General features: G+C 40.0%; 1 protein-coding gene across 1 annotated transcript; it reads left to right on the top strand.

The window, feature by feature from the left end:
- The first annotated feature begins 11,895 nt into the window (after window positions 1-11,895).
- Window positions 11,896-13,542, top strand: LOC112726236 (uncharacterized). Its single transcript, XM_025775549.3, has 3 exons — window positions 11,896-12,111; window positions 12,205-13,161; window positions 13,252-13,542. Exons 1-3 carry the CDS (start codon window positions 11,896-11,898, stop codon window positions 13,540-13,542), a joined length of 1,464 nt encoding a protein of 487 aa, XP_025631334.2.
- Window positions 13,543-13,929: the final 387 nt, after the last annotated feature.

Here is a 13,929-nt window from a genome sequence, read left to right on the forward strand (position 1 = left end):
CTTAGCTTGGTCCACCTCTATCCCCTTGTTCGAAATTTTGTGCCCAAGGACAATTCCTTCAGTCACCATAAAGTGACATTTTTCCCAGTTTAAAACCAGGTTAGTCTCTTGGCATCTTTTCAGAACAAGTGCTAAATGGTTAAGGCAGGAGCTGAATGAGTCTCCAAATACTGAAAAGTCATCCATGAAGACTTCCAGAAATTTTTCCACCATGTCAGAGAAAATTGAGAGCATGCACCTCTGAAAGGTTGCAGGTGCATTGCACAGGCCAAATGGCATCCTTCTGTATGCAAATACTCCAGATGGACATGTGAAGGCCGTTTTCTCCTGATCCTGGGGATCTACTGCAATTTGATTATAACCTGAATATCCATCCAGGAAGCAGTAGTATTCATGACCTGCTAGTCTTTCTAGCATCTGGTCTATGAATGGTAAAGGAAAATGATCCTTTCTGGTGGCTGTGTTGAGTCTTCTGTAATCAATGCACATACGCCACCCTGTAACTGTCCTTGTAGGAACCAGTTCATTTTTTTCATTATGAACCACTGTCATGCCACCCTTCTTAGGGACAACTTGAACAGGGCTCACCCAGGGGCTGTCAGAAATAGGATAAATAATCCCAGCCTCTAGTAATTTAGTGACCTCTTTTTGCACCACTTCTTTCATAGCTGGGTTCAGCCGCCTTTGTGGTTGAACCACTGGCTTGGCGTCATCCTCCAACAAGATTTTGTGCATGCATCTGGCTGGGCTAATGCCCTTGAGATCACTAATGGACCACCCAAGAGCTGTCTTGTGCGTCCTTAGCACTTGAATTAGTGCTTCCTCTTCCTGTGGCTCTAAGGTAGAGCTTATAATTACAGGAAAGGTCTCACCTTCTCCCAGAAATGCATATTTCAGGGATGGTGGTAATGGTTTGAGCTCGGGTTTTGGAGGTTTCTCCTCTTCTTGAGGGATTTTCAGAGGTTCTATTATCTTCTCTGATTCCTCCAAATCAGGCTGAACATCCTTAAAGATGTCCTCTAGCTCTGCTTCGAGACTCTCAGCCATATTGACCTCTCTTACCAGAGAATCAATAAGATCAACACTCATGCAGTCATTTGGGGTGTCTGGATGTTGCATGGCTTTAACAACATTTAACTTGAACTCCTCCTCATTGACTCTCAAGGTTACTTCCCCTTTTTGGACATCAATGAGGGTTCGGCCAGTTGCTAGGAAAGGTCTTCCTAGAATGAGAGTTGCACTCTTGTGCTCCTCCATTTCCAGCACCACAAAGTCAGTAGGAAAGGCAAATGGCCCAACCTTGACAATCATGTCTTCAATCACGCCTGATGGGTATTTGATGGAGCCATCAGCAAGTTGAAGACATATCCTGGTTGGTTTAATTTCTTCAGCTAAACCAAGTTTTCTGATAGTAGATGCAGGTATTAGGTTGATACTTGCCCCAAGATCACATAAAGCTTGCTTGGTACAAACACCTTCTAATGTGCATGGTATCATAAAGCTCCCAGGATCTTTAAGCTTCTCAGGTAAGCTTTTCAGAATGACTGCACTGCATTCTTCAGTGAGGTAGACTTTTTCAGTTTCCCTCCAATCCTTCTTATGACTTAAGATCTCTTTCATGAACTTAGCATAAGAGGGTATTTGCTCAAGTGCTTCTGCAAACGGAATCTTTATTTCAAGAGTCCTGAGATAGTCTGCAAAGCGGGCAAATTGCTTATCCTGTTCCGCTTGGCGGAGTTTTTGAGGATAAGGCATTTTGGCTTTGTATTCCTCAACCTTAGTTGCTGCAGTTTTATTACCTACAGAAGTGGGTTGGGAAGCCTTTTTAGAAAGGTCAGCACTTGTATGTGACTGATTCCCCACTGGCATTTGAATGCTAGTGGTGGGAGCTGGAGTGGCGTCAAACGCCACTTCCTTGTTTGTTACTGGCGTTTGAACGCCAGAACCATGCTCCTTTTGGGCGTTCAACGCCAGATCCATGCTTGTTTCTGGCGTTGAACGCCAGGAATAAGCATGGTTTGGGCGTTCAGCGCCAGTTTTATCCCTTTCTGGGCTCTGCTTGTCCTCAGAGGGATTTTTAGTAGCCAATTGTTCATTTCCTGTCTTCTTGCCACTTTGAAGTGAGGTATTTAATGTTTTCCCACTTCTTAATTGAACTGCTTGGCATTCTTCTGTTATTTGCTTTGACAGTTGCTTTTCTGTCTGCTTTAATTGTACTTCCATGTTCCTGTTAGCCATTCTTGTTTCCTGTAGTATTTCCTTGAATTCGGCTAGCTGCTGAGTTAGAAAATCTAATTGCTGATTGAATTCATTAGCCTGATCCACCGGACTGAGTTCTGCAGTTACTGTTTTAGCTTCTTCTTTCACGGAAGATTCACTGTTCAGATACAGATGCTGATTTCTGGCAACTGTATCAATAAGCTCTTGAGCTTCTTCAATTGTTTTTCTCATGTGTATAGATCCACCAGCTGAGTGGTCTAGAGAAATCTGAGCTTTTTCTGTAAGCCCATAGTAGAAGATGTCTAATTGCACCCATTCCGAAAACATTTCAGAGGGGCATTTTCTTAGCATCTCTCTGTATCTCTCCCATGCATCATAAAGGGATTCATTATCTCCTTGTTTGAAGCCTTGGATGCTTAGCCTTAGCTGTGTCATCCGTTTGGGAGGGAAATAGTGATTCAGGAATTTTTCTGACAGCTGTTTCCATGTTTTTATGCTGTTCTTAGGCTGGTTATTTAACCACCTCTTAGCTTGATCTTTCACAGCAAATGAAAACAGTAATAATCTGTAGACATCCTGATCCACTTCTTTATCATGTACTGTATCAGCAATTTGCAGAAATTGTGCCAGAAACTCTGTAGGTTCTTCATGTGGAAGACCAGAATACTGGCAGTTTTGCTGCACCATGATAATGAGCTGAGGATTCAGCTCAAAGCTACTAACTCCAATGGAAGGTATACAGATACTACTCCCATATAAAGCAGTAGTGGGGTTAGCATATGACCCCAGAGTCCTCTTGGACTGATCACTCCCATTTAATTCCATAATGGAATAAAAGAGATGATATGTATGTTGCTATTATCTGTGTTATAATAATGGAATAAATAAAAATGGAATTTGTAAAAATATTTTGAAAGTACTTTGTGAAAATTTTCGAAAAAATTTGAAATTGAAATTTGGATTTTATATTAAAAAATTCGAAAAAGTAGTTTTTTTTTTTTTTTTTTTAAAAAAATTGGTTAGAAAACAAATTTTTTTTGAATTTTGAAAATTTTTTTGATGAAAGAGAAAAACACACAAAAGACACAAGATTTAAAATTTTTAGATCTAGTGCTCCTTATTTTTCGAAAATTTTTGGAGGGAAAACACCAAGGAACACCAAACTTAAAAATTTTAAGATCAAGATATAAGAAAAACTCAAGAACACCTTGAAGATTCACAAGAACACCAAGAACAAAAGAAAGAACACCAAACTTAAAATTTTTAGAAAACTTTTAAGAAAATTTTGAAAATTATAAAAAAAAAAAAAGATTAACAAGAAAACACCAAACTTAAAGTTTGGCACAAGATTCAATCCAAGAAAAATTATTTTTGAAAAAGGTTCCAAAGGGTATAACCAATTATCAAGAACAACTTAAAGATCAAGGAAGAACACAGAACACTCACACGAAAATTTCCAAGAAAAATATAAAAGATGCAATTGACACCAAACTTAGAACAAGACACTAAACTCACGAAAATTAACAATAAATTAAAAAAAATAATTTTTGAAAAGAAATTTTTTTTTGAAAAGAAACTATCCTATCAAAATTTAATGACTCTATAAAAACAAATTATTCCTAATCTAAGAAATAAAATAAACCTTCAATTGTCCAAACTCAATAATCCCCGGCAACGGCGCCAAAAACTTGGTGGACGAAATTGTGATCTTTAATTAATGGCTCCTTGGCATGTGCCAAGGAGAACTAATTTAACTAACTGATTAGAGAAGCTCACAAATCCGTTCAACTGACCAGCAAGTGTACTGGGTCGTCCAAGTAATACCTTACGTGAGTAAGGGTCGAATCCACAGAGATTATTGGTTTGAAGCAATCAATATTTATTTTATTAATCTTAGTCAGGATATCAATAGGATTAATTGGATTAAAAGTGAAATTACTGAAATTGATAAAAGAGGGAACAATGTTACTTTGATTTGCAGCACTGAGAAATATGTTGGAGTTTTGGAGATGCTTTGTCCTCCGATTTCAACTCTTCCTTGAGATCCTCTTCTCACACGCAGGTTCCTTCCATGGCAAGCTCTATGTAGGGTGTCACCGTTGTCAATGGCTACTTCCCATCCTCGCAGTGAAAACTATGCACGCACTCTGTCACAGTACGGCTAATCACCGGTTGGTTCCCGCTCCTACTGGAATAGAATCACTCTTTTGCGTCTGTCACTAACGCCCAGCAGGTTAAAGTTTGAAGCACGTCACAGTCATTCAATCCCGGAATCCTACTCGGAATACCACAGACAAGGTTTAGACTTTCCGGATTCTCATGAATGCCGCCATCAATCCGGCTTATACCACGAAGATTCTGTTGGGGAATCTAAGAGATATTCATTCAGTCTGATGTAGAACGGAGGTGGTTGTCAGGCACACGTTCATGGGTTGAGGGAGGTGATGAGTGTCACGGATCATCACCTTCTCCACAGTTAAGCGCGAATAAACATCTTAGATAAGAACAAGCGTGTTTGAATGGAAAACAAAGGAATTGTATTAAATCATCGAGACGCTGCAGAGCTCCTCACCCCCAACAATGGAGTTTAGAGACTCATGCCGTCACAAAGTATGTAATTCAGATCTGAAAATGTCATGAGGTACAAGAAATGTCTGTAAAAGTTGTTTAAATAGTAAACTAATAACCTAGGGTTACAGAAAATGAATAAACTAAGATAATTGGTGCAGAAATCCACTTCTGGGGCCCACTTGGTGTGTGCTGGGGCTGAGATTAAAGCTTTCCACGTGCAAAGGCCTTTCTTGGCGTCAAACTTCAGGTTATGACGTGTTTTGGGCGTTCAACTCCGGATAATGACGTTTTTCTGGCGTTTAACTCCAGACAGCAGCATGAACTTGGCGTTTAACGCCAAGTTACGTCGTCTATCCTCGCTCAAAGTATGGACTATTATATATTGCTGGAAAGCCCTGGATGTCTACTTTCCAACGCCGTTGAGAGCGCGTCAATTGGACTTCTGTAGCTCCAGAAAATCCATTTCGAGTGCAGGGAGGTCAGGATCCAACAGCATCAGCAGTCCTTTTTCAGCCTAAGTCAGATTTTTGCTCAGCTCCCTCAATTTCAGTCAGAAAATACCTAAAATCACAGAAAAACACACAAACTCATAGTAAAGTCCAGAAATATGATTTTTGCCTAAAAACTAATATTATTCTACTAAAAACTAACTAAAACATGCTAAAATCTACATGAAATTACCCCCAAAAAGCGTACAAAATATCCGCTCATCACCCGCGTCACCATGAAAAGCTCCAAATCACGCGCACGCGTCAGGTACGCGTGCACGTCACTCTTCGCTGTCATCTCCTTTAATTCTTGTGCTGCAGAAACTCCATCAAATCCAGCCGAATGCTACCTAAAATAAACAGAATTACATAAGACTCAAAGTAGCATCTATAGTGGATAAAAGACAATTAATTCTTGATTAAACTTAACAAATTAAATGCAAATTCACTAGAAAAAGATAAGAAAGATACACACGCATCAGTCTGCCACCATGTTTGTATTTTTCATAATCAAGCGAAAGTCAACACGCCAATTCCAATGCATGATATCCCTTATTTTTAGCACCAATGGATCAATAAACCTAAAACTATCTTGGTGATTAGTAACAAGATTAAACGCTTCCACACAATCTGTCTCACAAATAACATCTCGTTGACTCACATCCCAAGCTAAGAGATATCCTCTCCAAATAGCAAACAATTTCTCTTGAAGAATACTATTACTTTTAATCATTCCCAAACATTCCCTTTGCCAACTCCCATTACAATCTCTAATAATGCAAGCAAAACCAACACTATCACCCGAACCAGGATAGCTAGAATCATAATTAATCTTAAAAGTACCAATAGATGGGGATTCCAAAAACCATTTAGAATAGAGGGAAGAGTCGTACGTTGTAATTCAGAAGTATTCCTAAGCTCTGTTTCTGAAACTAATTCCAGACAAATCACTTTTTTCGGAGGACAAGTCTCATGAGGATTAAAGATATCATTATCCCTTACTCGCCATATCCACCAAAGTTCCAAAAAGAACCTGAACAGATGCTCTCTAGTATGATACAAGAACCAGTTCTTCAAATCCAGAGGATGACAAGAAATATCCAACCTATACCATACAAGCTGAGCTTTTGGACAATCTCGAATACAATGTAAAACCGATTCCTGGCTAGAAAGACATCTTTGGCACCTATCCGATGCCGACATACCTCTTCTGAAGCGAAAACTTGCAGTAGGAAGAGTCTCCTTAAGACATAGTCAAGCTAAAAACTTGGCTTTTCCGGAACAAGCTGACTCCAAAGTCAAAGCCAATTCTCCTGTCCTCCCAACCAAACAGCTGCTTACACAACCACAAGTAACCATTACTTGAATCATAGACTTTGACAGCAAACCCAAACTAATACCAACCCTGCACATCTGGATTGTAAGAAAGAATATTACCTTTCAAATTTTGAGATAAAGGAGAATAAAGAATATCCAAATGCCACCTACCAACCAACCAGATATACTGTATTCGGAGGTTCGAATAAGAAATGTGAACATAATCCATCTCATTAGATAACTGTCCTTTTCTCCTCCAGCTAGAAAACTAAAAATTCTGGTTCAAATTCTCAATACACCAAGCAAACTCATCCTTCAACACTTCTCAAGCCTTGCAAAGACTCCTCCAAATGGGAGAGCCCTTGTTCTTAGGACAACCAAAATAGTCATATAGAGATGATCGGTATTTTGCATCCAACAATTGGACCCATAACTTGTCTAGCTGCTAGAAAAAAGTCCAAACTAGCTTCCCGAGAAGAGCAATATTCACACAATAAGGATTAAAAAATCCCCAAACCTCCATATTTTTTGTAGTAACCAATACCTTCCAACTAACAATATGCAATCCTCTTCCATCAACTTGTCCTTTCCAAAGAAAATTCCTCATCATAGACTCCAATTTACTAATGATTCCTTTGAGAACATGCATCTGGTACGTGGGAATAGCGGTTGAAACGGAATTAACCAAGCAGAGTCTACCAACTCGATTGAGTAAACTCCCTTTTCAACTTGCTAGTCTATCCCGAATCTTATCCAAGACGCCATTAAAAGTTGAACGGGTCACCTTAAAATGGCTAAGGGTAATCCTAAGATACTTGTCCAAGTCCTGGACAAATCTGATAGAGGATACCCCAGTGAAAACTTCTTTTCTTGTTGCAGAGACATTCTTGGAGCAAAGTACTTTAGACTTCACATTAATCTTCATTCCAGATGTTTTGCAAAAAGTCTCTAAAACCAACATCACATTTTGCACTTGTCTCTTTGTAGCTTTACAGAATAAAAGCAAGTCATCCACAAACATTAAGTGGGATATTCTTGGTCCCCCTCTAGAAATATTAATTGGCTCTCACAAGCCCAAATCAACCTGATGACTAATAAAGCAAGTCAATCTCTCCATACACAACACAAAAAGATAGAGTGACATAGGGTCTCCTTATCTAAGACCCTAGTTAGGAGTAAAACCATTCAGACGATTCCCATTCTAAAGAATAGATAATGAGGAAGCAGTTAAATATTTCATAATCAAATTATTAATTATAGGACTGGAAAAACTAAAACTCTTAAGTGTATGGGCTAAAAACCTCCAGTCAACTCTGTCATAAGCTTTCTCTAGATCAATCTTAAAGGTTAGTTTGCCTTTCTTTGATTTAGTCTTCTTCATAAAGTAGATGACCTCTTGAGAAATAATGATGTTGTCAGGAGTTCCTCGTCCCGGAATAAATCCTCCTTGAAGCGGGCCTTTCTGAGATGGATTGTAAGAAAGGACCTCTCTGAGCCATTACTGATCCCCATGATAGCTGTTTCAGTGGAAAAGTTCTGAATCTCCAAACATTCTTTGTTGAAACTTTCCATGCAGGACCTGAGGGTCTCTCCAACCTCTTGCCAAATATCCAAGAGACTTGAAGCATACTTAGCTTTGTCTTTTTGGATGGAGAATCAGGTGAGAAAACTCCTTGCCAAGTCATCGAAACAGGTGACTAGTCTAGGAGGGAGATTGTCGAACCACTTCATTGCTGCCTTAGTTAAGGTAGTTTGAAATACTTTGCACCGAGTTGCATCTGAGGCATCGGCCAAATACATTTGACTTTTGAAATTGCTTAGGTAATAGCGGGGTCGATTGTACCATCACAGAGGTTCATGTCCGGGCTCTTAAAATTTTTGGGGACCATTGCTCGCATGATCTCTTCTGAGAAGGGGTTTTCACTTCCAAGAGTGTGGATTCTCGATCAGTTCGAGGTTGTCTACCCTTGAGATCAAACACCAATTTCTCCAGTTTTTTCTCCAGCTCCCTGCATTATCATACTTCTCTTTACAGGGCCTGCTCAGATTCACATTATTGTTTTAGCTCAATCTCAAACCATTCCAACCGACCTTGATGTCCATGGACCAGCTCCATTAGCTTCATTGCATCTCTATCTCCTGAGCCCCTAGGTCTATGAACTTCAGATCCTAATCTTCGTCCTCCATGGTCGTTTCTGTCTCTTCCTTTGTCGGTCTCCTATTTCTTTGTGAATCGATAACAAGTGCTTGATAGTCATTGATCTATTCTTTTTCTTAGTTTTCTGATTCGGATGTCGTGTGTCCATCTTCTGGGTAAACCAGGTCCCTGGCAATGATGCTAATGTTCTAAGGCTTACCTGAACCAATGTGAGTTGGGCTTGAACGTGAGGTCCAAGCTCTTTTTTTTGGGATGCTCCGACATTTCCTCCAGCGAAGCAATGCCGTTCATGTTCTTCGAAAAGGTTGGGGTGTGGTAACTACAAGGGACTCCGATGCTTAAGTTAAAAAAGGTTTTAAGCAAATTTTGTGTAGATTAGAGTTCCAAAATATGTGAGTTTGATGGGATATTTATATTGTAGAAAAAATAAGTTGTTATCTATCTGTAACTTATTCATCTATCATGATGAGTGAGTATTCTCCTCTTTTATTCTCAGAGTTATTGAGATCTCATATTTAGATATATGAGCATATTTGTAAGTGCAATTGAGATTCTACACTGAGGTTAATGTGAAGGGGTCGGACACTCTGATAGAGTGGACTTAGACTTTTTGGCTTTTGTTGATTTGGGCTCTATTCACTTTGGGTCTAGTGTTTTTTTTTGGGACCAGCGAACAAATCTAATAGAGCGATCCTTTTGATTAATTTTAAAAACTAAAGGAACATTTTGATTATTATTTCTGTCTAATATTATGCCAATGTGAAGTTAATGTGCCACATAAAATTTTTGTTAATGCCGTTAACTTAGTTATTGATTGAGAGAGTATTTTAATGTTCGGTTTAAAATTGAGAGATTATTTTGATTAATTTAAAAACTAGAGAATCATTTTTACTGTCGAATTAAAATGGACCATTTTTATTGTTAGGGTAAACTATTATTTTGGTCCCCTACGTTTGGGGTGAATTCTATTTTAGTCCCCAACGTTTAAACTGTTCTATTTAAATCCTAAAAAGATTTGATTTGCATCAATCAAGTCCTTCCGTTAAGTGGGTGTCAAATTATTGACGCCGTGTCCGACGTGGCAAGGAATAGGTGATAGTGGTTAGTAAACGTGTAAGCCTTCCCGCCTTTGGACATAACGCATGCTGCTTACCCTGACTCTTCTTCTTCTACTTCTTCTTCTTCTTGTGAAGCACGAAACGCAAAGGAAAAGCCAGAAACCCTACCACTAGTCACTGAAAGCTTGCGATTCACAGCCAGAGAAGTGACATTGCATTCAGTTACGTTTAAGCTCCACAGCAGCAGTGAGTTTGAAACCGTTGCTTTCCGGGAGAAGATCGTGTCAGGTATTCCATTGTCAAATCTTCTGAACCCATTTAGTTTTCATCTTAATGCGGGTTTATATGTAATGATGTATGTTGATGTGTGATTGTTTTGTTTTATAGTTTCATATTCGTTTCTTGTTCTGTTTTGAAAGTTTTTATTTTGCCCTAGTGATTTTATTTATGCATTTCTGTTGTTGTTGGTCAATGTGAGAATTTTATGAAGTGTATTGTGTTTGTGTAACAGTTTGGTCGAGAGATGAGCTATTTTAGTGTCAAGATACACCATGGGGGGAAGTTTGGGTTTGATGGTGAACCTTTACACTATGTGGGGGTGAGACTTCGATAGTGGACTACTGTGATGAAGATAGGTGGAGCAGGTTCGAGGCTATGGAGATAGTGCTCGAACGGGGATATGTGGTAGAGAATATCGCTGCAATGTGGTATAAGTCTCTGAACGATGAAACAGATGTAGGGTTGAGGATGCTTCCCACAGACAAGGATGCCATGGACATGGCTAGAATTGGAATGAGGGACAACATGGTGGAGCTTTTTGTTGTTCACAAAGATGCTGCTGCTACTACTAGGAAAGGCTGCACTATTGAGGAAGTTGAAGAGATAGATGGTGATGAGGCTGCTGCACCCACTGCAGACACTATTGGGTTGGTCCAATTGTGTTGCACAAGGCCCAATCTCTTGCTCAGGCCAAGGTGGGTGAGAAGCCCAATGTGGTGACAAAAGCCCAGAATGATGTGCTGGAGGATGGTGATGAAGAGAGGTCAGAGGGGTCAGATTTCTCAGGTGATGAAGAATCTGAGGATGATGACTACCAGCCAGGAATTGATGATGAGGGGGACAGTGATGAACAATGGAGTGAAAATAGCTCTGGAGATACTGATCTGCAGGTTGCATTTGATGACAGCGATGATGATTGGAATGCTGATGGGGGTTTGTATGATGTTGAAGTCACAACTACAAAAGATCCTCAAAGGCCGAAACAGAGTGTTCCAACTGAAAGAGAACAAGGAGAGCAAAGTGGCAGTGTTAATAAGGGTAAAGAGCAAGTGGTGGCTGCTGGATTAAGGGATGAGGATGATGGTATGACAGTGAGGGGTTGTGGGATGTCCCTATAAGTGATGATGAAGGGGATCCCTTGTTCAGGAGGTACCCGGTGTATAAGGGATTGAAGAATATGAAGGAGTATAAATGGGAGGTTGGGACAATGTACGTAGATAGGAATGCTTTTAAGGAATGTGTAACGAGCTATGCCGTGCACAGTGGCAGAGGAATATGGTTCTCGAAGTGTGATAGCCACAGGTGCAAAGCTGTTTGCAAAGAAGGCTGCAAGTGGTTTGCTTACTGCCATAAGATGAAGAGAGAGGATTCATGGCAACTGACAAGCTGTTACAAAAAACACACATGCTCTAAGGCCACCAAGATTGGTATAATGAGTTCTCAGTGGCTAAGTAAGGCTTTTATGAAGAAGATCTGTGAAAACCCGAAAGTCAAGTTGAGAAGTTTGATAAAGAAGGCTCATAGCAAGTGGAATGTGGATCTCACAATGACCAAAGCTGCCAGAGTGAAGCAGCAAGCCCTGGATGAAATTAATGGTACCTATGGAGAGCAATATAGGAGGATTCATGACTATGCTGCGGAGTTACTGAGGTCTAATCCAGGGTCCACTGTTCAGATACAAGTGGAGAGTCTTCCTGAATTTGAGCTAGAGACACCACCTCCTGGTACGGACCTGAGACCATGATTTCAGAGGATCTATATCTGCTTGGAAGCTTGTAAACGGAGTTTCATGGTGTGCAGACCCATGATTGGCCTTGATGGATGCTTCATCAAGACTCCATATGGGGGTCAATTGCTAACAGCAATTGGATGGGACCCCAATGATCAGATCCTGCCAATTGCCTATGCTGTTGTTGAAGCAGAGACGAAAGATTCGTGGAGATGGTTTTTGTTGAATCTGTGTGATGATTTGGGAGTTGATAAGATCAGATGGTGTACATTCATGAGCGACCAACAAAAGGTAACTCTCAACCTAAACTTGTGTAATTAATTCTTTCTTTAATTCATGTCTTGTTGTTATTGACTGGTGATGTTTTTAAATTCTGCTTCAAAGGGATTGATCCCAACCTTCGATGAGTTGCTGCCTGGCATAGACCACCGTTTTTGTGTCAGGCACTTATATAGCAACTTCAGAAAAAGGTTCCCAGGTGTTCAGCTAAAGATGATGATGTGGAAGGCTGCAAAGGCAACATATGTCCAGGAATGGGAGAGGAGGATGAAGGAGATTCAGCAGGTTGATCAAGGAGCTTATAATCATCTCATGGAGATCCCTGCCAAGTATTGGAGCAAGTCCAGGTTTAATTATTTTCCTAGAGTTGATACACTTGTTAACAACATGTGTGAGTGTTTTAACTCTGTTATTGTAGAGGCTAGAGAGAAACCAATTGTGTCTATGCTAGAAGACATTAGGGTTTATCTAATGAATAGGTGGTCTGATAACAGGCAAAGTATAGTAACATATGCCGGAAAAATATTGCCAAAAATAAACAAGAAAATTGAAAGGGAGTTTGATAAGGGTGGGGAGTGGCTGGCCATATATGCTGGTAGGGACAAATATGAAGTGTCTAGCAGTCAGGGTAATAGAGCCAAGTTTGTTGTGGACTTAAACTTACATGAGTGCTCCTGTAGAAAATTTCAACTAACAGGTTACCCTTGTGAGCATGCCATGAGCTGCATTAGGAAAATGTGTCTAGATGTTAAGAACTATGTCAACAAGTGTTATAGGAAAGAGACCTACGTGGACTGCTACCAACATGTAATCTACCCATTGAATGGACCAAATCTCTGGTCCCGGACTGAGAATGATGATGTGCTGCCACCAGTGTTTAGGAAACCAATAGGACGCCCAAAACTGAGGAGGAACAAGACTGGTGATGAGCCACGCAACAATGGACCACTGTCTAAGTTAGCCAGGACTGGACAGCAACAAAAATGTTCATATTGTTTTGCACTTGGTCACAACAAAAGAACCTGCCCTAGAAAACGTAAGATGGAGGCCGCAGCAAATAAGGTAAAGTTGTTATTGTCAATTTGATTTGAATTCCTTACATGTGAATGTTTATACTGTCCCATTAACCCAATTTGTTGTTACTGTTTATAGCAGAATGCAACTGCACAATCCAAGAAAGGGGCTGGCACAACTAGGACTCCAAAACCCAACAAGATCCCTGCCAAGACAACAACACAGCCAGCAACAAGAGTTCATCCAAAGAGGAAGAGCAGTACACAAGTTGGAGGAAGCCAGGAGTCACAGACATCATCCAAGAGAGCTAGATGCAGCAGCAGTGTCAGTCAACCACAACCATCAACAGCAACAGTCACTAGCCCATCTAGGAGGACCCTGAGGTTCATGGCAAAAACACCACCTAGGGCCTGGAAGGCATTGGGATGAAGAACATAGTAGATTTTAGTGATTCCATCTGTTTTGTAATGAATCTGTCAATGACCAAGGGCTAATGTCCATGTGATACTTTAGACACCCTACTTTAAGACTACTACTGTCATGTTGATCTCTTTTGTGTTGTTACCTTTTCATGGTTGTATTTAAGGCTTGTTTGGATATTGTTATGGTTAAGAGAAGCTACTTTAAGACTTCTCCATTATCTAATGAATTACATGAATTTTCAGCAGCAAAGTTATGTGAATTGGCAAATTAAGCCTTGTTTTTATTAGTAGATGAAACTGAAATAAACTTGTACAGAGCCAAATAATGTATGTCACAATACAGGAACTCATTGCTATTCATTTCAATCAAAAACCTTACAATGTTTACAGCAAA

This window comes from Arachis hypogaea, chromosome 2, assembly GCF_003086295.3.
Source record: "Arachis hypogaea cultivar Tifrunner chromosome 2, arahy.Tifrunner.gnm2.J5K5, whole genome shotgun sequence".
Taxonomy (NCBI): Eukaryota; Viridiplantae; Streptophyta; class Magnoliopsida; order Fabales; family Fabaceae; genus Arachis; species Arachis hypogaea.